Genomic DNA, 8,942 nt, shown 5'->3' with positions numbered 1-8,942 from the left:
CCATTAGACTGGAAGCACCACGAGGGGATTAGCTCACCACTCTCTCCAGGGTCTAGCACTATACCCTCCAGCGAGTAATATCCTATAGATGGTAGGCACTCAGCAAATACTTGTTAAACAAATGCACAAATGAGAAAAGACTCCAAAAGTGGGACATACACTACAGACATCATATCACATGAGCAAGCGGTGGTGGTAATGGTGAGGACAGTAAGGGAACTCACGTTTACGGAATGACTACCAGGAACCTAGCACTTTTTAGGTACTTTATATATGTTACCTCTCTAGAGTCTCATAATCCTAGGAGGTCAATATTAATATCTCCACTTTATAGATTAGGCAACTGAGGCTAAACCTGCTCAAGTAGCCCAACTAGTAAGAGCAGTTTTAACTCAGAGCTACTAATCTCTTTCCTCCAAACCATGATACCAGGTGGGAAAAATCAAACTGTTATATTTCATCACTAAGTGCTTTTCTCTTAATATTACACACATAAATTACATTCATATATGAACATATTTCTACCCCAAGAACCAGTTTTTGTTTTTCCTTTTTTTTTTTGGTTTTTGTTTTTTTAGGTTCTTCCTAAAGCCTATTTTAGCTATCTCTTGTTATCTGGAACCAGAAACGACACAATGATGCAAATCCAAGCTTTAGATAAAGCAGACTTTTGCTGGAACCTTTTTCTTAAAGTCTTTTTCTCAGAGTAAGAAGATACTATGATTACAAAATAGGTCTGTGTTATATTGGCTTAATGTACCCTTTTGCCCTATCACCAAATGCTCTTCTGCTGTTCACAAAACACACAAAGCTAAGTGGTCTAAGGGATCAGACCCACAGTCCTGACTATATTAGCATGGACTCCAAACATCTAAACAAACCATCCAGCTTCCTACCTCTGACCACCTTCAGAGGAAGTAATAGATTAACAACAGAAAGGCAGGGCTTGGATAACTCCCAAACTGTTCTGCTGGGTTCTGAGGAGACTCAGGATTGATTATCAGAGCAGAAGGGACCTTTGGGACCATCTACTTAAATCCCCTTTTCTAACAGTTTAGCAAACAGGCCCAGGCAGGCAGTTCCTGGCCTAAGAGAAGCAAGTCTCCTGGCTCCCAATCAAGTGCTCTTTCCACTACACCACACTGCCGCCCTAATTAAGAACTAGTGATTATGTCAAAGTAACCAGTAAAGAATGGACATGCTTGAAGATCTGACTGGGGGGGATGGGGTGGGGGGAAGGGATGGGTGCACACCTACATGATGAGTGCGATGAGCACTGTCTAGGGAATGGACACAACTGAAGCTCAGACTCAGGAGGATGGGGAGGCATGGGCAATATATATAGCCTGAACTTTTATACCCCCATAATGAGCTGAAAAACAAAAAAATAAAAAAAATAAAGAATGTCCAGATAACATTCACTTTGTAAATCTCCCAATGCTTCTCTTTATTCTCCACCATCTAGAAAATCCGGAGCAAAAAGAACATATACAATAAAAACAAAGGAAACCAGGAAGAGCTATTTTAATTTTCTATTAAACATTCTTCTAAAAGCATTATTTTATCCCATATCTTACTGAATATAAGAAATAACATTAGTATTAGAAAAACTAGGAAAAAAGATAAATGCAGATAACTAAACTCACATGAAAAAGGAAACTACAACAAAAGACTGAGAGCTTTATAAATTTAAATGAGATATAATTTAAAAACTGTGCATCTCTAAGCAAATTTTATTTGTTCAGTTATTTTTAACAACAGTGTTTTATGACTCTAATACACTGATTTTTCAAGAAGGAAACCCATTTTTAAAAACTTTAAAATATTTTTGTTTTAAAAATAGGCCTGCATTCAGTTACACATTCCCCCCAAGCTGTGATCATATTACTTTTATTTTGATTTGGGAAGAAAATACTGTTTCTGATGGCAGGAAATGCAAAATTTTTAAGTTTTTTTTTTTTTTAATCTCGATACAGAATTTTAAGAACTATTAATGAGAGACTGATTAAGGTCATTAAGTGCACAACTAATTACTGACCGGCTATTGGTATTGTTTCTTCCCTCGTTCTCTCCAAGGAAAACTCTTAAACTGAATCTTCAGCAGAATAATCCTTAAATATACTTTATAAGCAAAACAAAAGCTTTTGTTTACATAATTTTTTGGATTTTACTGTTCCTAATTTTATTCTGAAACTCAATTTTATCCCAAACCATAATTACCATATTAACTTTGTAACGCACAGTTGTATGCAATTCAGCAAAGTAGCAGTGCACCACCAGGCTCTATTCGCCCAGAGCATAGGAAAAACAGGATTGGTCATACCCATTTAAAAACAAATCTATCTTGCACAATTTGCCAATGTGTAGTCTCAGTCTAAATTCTGACAATGAAATATATGGATATGTATCTATACATTTCATCTTGATTTTCAAAAGTAGTCAAAGGGAGTTCTTCACAGCTTAGCTTTGCCTGGCTGAAGCTGAAGATTTTGTAACTTCATAGCCAGACCCATATTTCCAGTGATTTTCAATTTGCCTTGAAAGAAGGCCTGTGAATAAGAAAAAAGAAAACTCGTTACTTAGTGTTTTTTGTTTTGAGATTGCTGATGTTTCTAGACTATCCAGCCCTGAGATCATTTATTTATCCAGGTCATTTACCTTTCTCCAAAATATGAAACTTGGCTTTCTGGAATAGATTTAGAACCAGATTCCTCAATAGGAAAAATGTGTAAATGCATGCTTTACAAAGAACAATAGAAAGGAGTATCTAAGGAACATCTTTCCCAAATATTGAGTTTGTTTTTACCTGTCTTCCTCAAAGGTGGTACATTTTCCAAATATTTGGCAAAATCAGTTCATACTAGACTGATTTTGTTTAAAAACATTACATGTGGGTTGCAAATATGAACTGAAATTTTCAGTAGGCTGCTGGGAGAAAAATCACACACAAAAAACACACTTAGAAACTCTTGGGATTCAATACAATGTGGATGAGATGCCACCAAATCCTTCCTTCCTTCCTTTTTTTTTTTTTTTTTCCTACATGATAAAGGATTTATCTCTAGAGAGTACAGTCAGGCTGCTGAGACTGAAGAATCAAACCAATCTGAAGTGCAAAGCCACAATTTGTTCCACTTAACAACTGCCTGGGATTAGATCATATGATGTTTGCTAAATTTACCATGTAACAAAATCCCAGGAAAACTTAAGAGAAATAGCAAAATTGGGAACATTGCATGATTTCCCTGCCATGGTCTCAGCATTTTAACTCAATTCTTAAAATAAGGAAGGGCTAGATGAAAAAAGTTTCTGGTAGTCTTTATCTTGTTAAGTGAGTACCTTTAAAATTTAGGAGCTCTTCTACAACATCCATGGGAATGCACAGAGCTGTTTTTTCTAAGCCTATTGGTAGGGGTGACTAATTCCTTTTCCCCCCTCTCCCCTGTCTGGACAAACTAAATATTTCCTTTCTATATGGCACAAAGCCTTCTGTCTGATGACTGACTTAAAGGTCAGGTGTCTCAGAACACAATATATTTAACATATGTCATTTAAAAATATGGACCAGTAGTACAAGAGAAACTCACCAGCTTTCCCCTTTTTAAGTTAAAAGAGAAAATGAGTTTTTATTTACTAATAATAGAAAAAACATGAATCTTCACCCTTTAGAGAATCCAAAAGTAAGGATCATTTTAATCTGGCCCTTAGGTATTCTTCATGTGTGATTTCTGTTGGAGAGCACATTGCCTTGTTTCAACCATAGCCAAACACTGAAATTAGAATTTCCACTGCATTTAACGATTTCCAGTCAAATCCTCTACTGAACATAAGGGAAGGCCATTAGCACATTAATAGAAAGGTCTGCCATTTTTATCTTTCATTCCTTTGGGTGTTAACAGGTGCTGAAGAAAAATAAGCTGACATCTCACCCCCCCCCAAGGATGGGCAGTACATAGATAAATTGAGAGAACAAAGGCAGCTGATGTGTGAAGTCTGAACACCCTGCCAAAGCTACATATGGTGTGTGCAGTGGGTGGGAAGAGGATGACCGCCAGCTCCTATACTGGTGGCCTCTGTTCTGTCCAGATTTCTGGAGCAGGCTCAGTGGGTAGAAATGTCAGTGCCAATGGTGTGTACTCAGCTAAAACATCACAGATGCAAATCTCTCACTTGTCATGGCAGCCACTGAAATATGCTTAGTTACTTAGGAAAAGCATTGTAAAAAGGAATGCAAGTAGAAGTCAGATTTAGTTGTTGTATCCATTTGTGAATTACCAAAGATCCACAGGAATGAGACCTGAAACAAATCAGGCTGAGGAACAAAAATTTAAGTTACAATGGAAAGAAACATCTTAGTTTCTTTTTTGTTAATGGAAAGCTCAGTATATCAAGCTGACAGAAAACTCACTATTATCAAGTCCATTCAACACTGTGCAACTAAAGAGTGTAAGAAAACACTAATAATTTGGAGATCAGGAAAATCTATACAAGACATAAATACATTTTGGCAAATACAATTTAGTCCAACAACGGTTTATGTAAATCCTAAAAACATCACATATTGTGCTAAATTCTGGAAACACAAAAATGAGTAAGGTGTGGTTTGATCCTTGGAGACACAATCAAAGGGGGAAGGGAGAGGCACATTATGTCTACTGTAACATGGCAGGCCCTAAGCTAAACGTCCAGCAAGTGGCTCAGAAGAGGGACTGGCTCCCCAACAACTTGGAAGGAGGTCCTGGGAGATAATATCTGCGCTAATTCTGAAGGACAGGGAGTTTGTCAGGGAAGACAGTGTAGGCCAAAAGAAGAGCATGAGCAAGGACACAGAATGTAAAAGGTCGTGCCTTTGTTCACACCACCCCCCTGCAACTGGAGCACTCGTACTCTCTACCTGGGCACTCGGCTCAAGTGCTGCTTCCTTTGCGAGGCTCTCCCTGATGGCCTGGGGAGACAGGGCTGCTTCTTCCTCCGTCCTTCACGGACCACAAGCCAGGTGTGGCACCTTCAATCCTTGGCCGCGCTTACTCTTTTACAGATCTGTCTCATATCAAACTGTGGATGCCTTGAGCATGGGAACTATTTCCTGTTCATCTGGGCACTCTAGCACACAGGACAGTGTCTGGCACATAGCTTGCTCCACAAATGTCTGTCATTTGTTAGGTGAATATTTTGGGGAACACTGAGTTTTGTGGGTCTCATCATGGTGCACTTTAGAGGATGAGGCAGGAGACAAAGTGGAAAGGGCTAAAAGACCCACATACTAGCAGGATATAAGTTCCATTATACTTACCGACTGAGGATTCATTTTACCAGTCATTAAAGCCAGTAAGTCGGAGTCAGCCATTGTGATTGTGCAGTCAGCCTTCTTATCTAAAACAGAGATAGGTAGCAGAAGGAAAGAGAAGAGAGGGCGTGTTCAGTTTCACATAGACATTTTGGTCAAGAGCCACTGACTGTAGCAGACCACACCCAGTACTGAGGCACTGTGGGGAAATGGGCACTCACATACACTTATATGGCAGCCTGGTTAAATATGTGACATAGACAACAAGCAACCTTGACATTTAATCAGAGGGAACTGATTAAATAAATTATGGTATATTCATATAATGAGATACAATGTAGCCACTATAAGAAATGATGTGGATCTACACTTATTGACATGAAAAATGTTCATGCTATATTGTTTATAATATTGTTATATAAGCCAGTTACAAAATAAACTGTATGATCCCATTTTTGCTTAAAAAATATTCAATTATGTAAGTATAGAAAAAAATCTGTAAGCTTAGACACCAATATATTACTAATAGTTATTGTGGCAAACAGACCCTAAGGTGACCCCCATAACCCCTGCCCCCTGGTGTACATGCCTTTAAATAATTCCCTTCCCTCAGTGTGAGCAGGACTGTGACTTGCTTCTAGCTAACAGAATATAGCAAAAGTAACGGTATGTCGTGCTTGAGATTTTGTTACATCATATACACCTTGCTAGCAGACTCACTCTCACTGTCCTGGCTTTGAATAAGCTAGCTGCTATTAACAGCTGTATAAAAGAAGATCTCCAAATGGCCCGAAAACACATGACACACTGCTTAACTTCTTTAATCATCAGAAAACGCAAACAAAACCATGATGAGATGCCACATACCTACTAGAATGAATGGCTGAATTTTAAAAAAAAGAAAAAAGGACAGTATGCAGTGCTATTAAAGATGCAGAGCAACTGAGAGGTCAACAAAACACTAGAGGGACTGTGAAATGGTGTAGCCACTTCAGAAAACAGCTTGTAAGTCTCATATAAAGCTAAACACAGGCCAGACGTGGTGGCTCACACCTGTAATCCTAGCACTTTGGGAGGCCAAGACGGGAGGATTGCTGAGGCCAGGAGTTCAAGACCAGCCTGGGCAACACAGTGAGATTTTGTCTCTACAAAAAAATACCAAAAAAAAAAATTTTTTTAAATAGCTAAACACACACATACCATATGAACTAGCAATCCCACTCTTAGGTATTTACCCAAGAAAAATAAAAACATATGTCCACATATGTATATGAATGCTTATAGTAGCTTTGTTCATAATTGCCCAAAGATGGAAAAATCTCAAATGTGCATCAACTGGTGAAGGGATAAACCACTCAGCAACAAAAAGGAACAAACTACTGATGATACATGCAAAACATGAATCAATCTTCTCCATGAAAGAAGCAGGCTCAAAAAGCAACATATTGTATGATTCTATTTGTATGACTTTCTGGGAAGGCAAAACTACAGGGACAGAAATCAAATTAGTGGTTACCAGGGTGAGAGGAAGAGCTCGACTACAAAGAGACATAAGGACACTTTCTGGGAGTGATAGAAATAGTCAATGTCTTCACTTTTGGTGGTGGTTACACAACTGTATGCATTTGTCTAAATTCATAAAACTGCACATCTAAAAAGGGTATATTTTATTTTATATAAATTGTACCTCAATAAACCTGACTTAATAAAAACTGACAGTACCAAGTACTATCAAAAATGTGTTGGATTAGTAAGCTGTGGTATATGTATACCATGGAATATTAAACAGCTATAAGGAATAATGAAGATACGACATCTCTATGGTTCTCCTGGAGAGAGTTGGAACCCATTATATTAAGTGAAGTATCCCAAGAATGGAAAAACAAGCATCACATGTACTCACCAGAAAATTGGTTTCCCTGAACATCACCTAAATACACATCTGGGAACGACACCAATCGGATATCAGACTGAGGTGGGGGGTGGGGGAGGGGATGGGGGTATGCCTACACAATGAGTGCATTGCGCACCATTTGGGGAATGGTAACGCTTGAAGGTGCTGACTCGGGAAGGGGGCGTGGGGAAGGGAGGGATATATACCTACATGATGGGTGCAACGCGCACTACCTGGGGAACAGACATGCCTGGAGCTCTGACTTGGGGGGAAAGGCGGTACATGGGCAACGTATGTAACCTGCAATTCTGTATCCCCCATAACAATAAGATGAAATAAAAAAAAAAAAAAAGATAAAAAAAAATGTGGAGCAATGGAAACTCTCATATAATGTGGAAGGGAATATAAAATAGTGCATCCACATCAAAAACCTGTTTGGCTATACTGCATCTTATGACCTAGAATTTCCACACTGGGTATGTACCCAATGGAAATGAGTACAATAGAAATATCCACTAAAAGACATGTATAAAAACATTTATGACAGCTTTATTTGTAAGGCCCTAAAATGGAAACAATGCATACAGCAACACTCACAGTGGAAAAAATAGAAATAAAATAAAAAAAAAAAAAAAGAGACAAAAAAAAAATGGAAACAATGCAAAGATACATCAAACACATAATGAATAAATTCTGGGGTATTCACATAGTAAAAACTATTGCCACATGCAACAATATGAATGAATCTTACACTGCTGAACAAAAGAAGCCAGATCTAAAAAAAGAGTAAATTTTATTGTCCAATGGTTCTATTTGTATGAATTTCCAAAAAAAACAAAATCAATCTATGGTGATAGGAATTGGAATAGGGGTTCCTTTTGGGGATGGATAGTGATGGGAGCGGGCATGAGGGGGCCTCTGGGGTGCTGGCAACATTCTGCATGTTGATCTGGGAGGTGTATTCATTTGTAAACATCCATCAAGTGGTACACTTCAGATTTATGCCCTTTACTATGGGCTAGACTTCAGTAAAAATTTTGCAAAACAGGCCGGGCGCGGTGGCTCACGCCTGTAATCCTAGCACTCTGGGAGGCCGAGGTGGGCGGATCGTTTGAGCTCAGGAGTTCGAGACCAGCCTGAGCAAGAGCGAGACCCCATCTCTACTAAAAAATAGAAAGAAATGATATGGACAGCTAAAAATATATATAAAAAAAAATTAGCCGGGCATGGTGGTGCATGCCTGTAGTCCCAGCTACTCGGGAGGCTGAGACAGGAGGATCGCTTGAGCTCAGGAGTTTGAGGTTGCTGTGAGCTAGGCTGACGCCACGGCACTCACTCTAGCCTGGGCAACAGAGTGAGACTCTGTCTCCAAAAAAAAAAAAAAAAAAAAAATTTTGCAAAACACAAAACAAAAAAACAGGTGGTGGGTTAGATACGGTCTATAAGCCATACTTTGCCAACTCCTGACCTAGATGATAGAATTATGGGAGAGTGATTTTTTCATTTTATTTCTCTATCATTTCTAATTTTTTCCATCAAGGGTATTTAAAAAATACAAAGTTTTAAAATATTTCTTTTAGTATCATCAAAGTAAAATGATAGGAAAAAGACTGGACAACAAAGACTAATATCTCATTGGTAAATTAGCCGTGTTTACATTGGGCAAATCAGAGGTTTCAAGATCAAAAGGGAAAATTCACCAAGAAATCACGTCTTTTCAGCAGTCGATGTTTTAGGTAATCAATTAATATAACAATAGTA

General features: G+C 38.4%; 1 protein-coding gene across 3 annotated transcripts in view; it reads right to left on the bottom strand.

Moving 5' to 3' along the window:
- Positions 1-1,417: 1,417 nt before the first annotated feature.
- Positions 1,418-8,942, bottom strand: part of SCP2 (sterol carrier protein 2) — a 98,776-nt gene continuing 91,251 nt past the window's right edge. For all 3 annotated transcript variants that reach the window (XM_069479994.1, XM_069479995.1, XM_069479992.1), the window contains 2 exons: positions 5,294-5,373; positions 1,418-2,549 (listed from right to left, as the gene is read on the bottom strand). In XM_069479994.1, the coding sequence (XP_069336095.1) occupies positions 2,454-2,549; positions 5,294-5,373 (176 nt within the window). In that variant the 3' untranslated portion in view covers positions 1,418-2,453. The remainder of the gene's footprint in view (positions 2,550-5,293; positions 5,374-8,942) is intronic.

This window comes from Eulemur rufifrons, chromosome 8 (genome assembly GCF_041146395.1).
Source record: "Eulemur rufifrons isolate Redbay chromosome 8, OSU_ERuf_1, whole genome shotgun sequence".
In the NCBI taxonomy this organism is placed as follows: Eukaryota; Metazoa; Chordata; class Mammalia; order Primates; family Lemuridae; genus Eulemur; species Eulemur rufifrons.
This window is presented reverse-complemented; position numbering and strand designations above follow the sequence as displayed.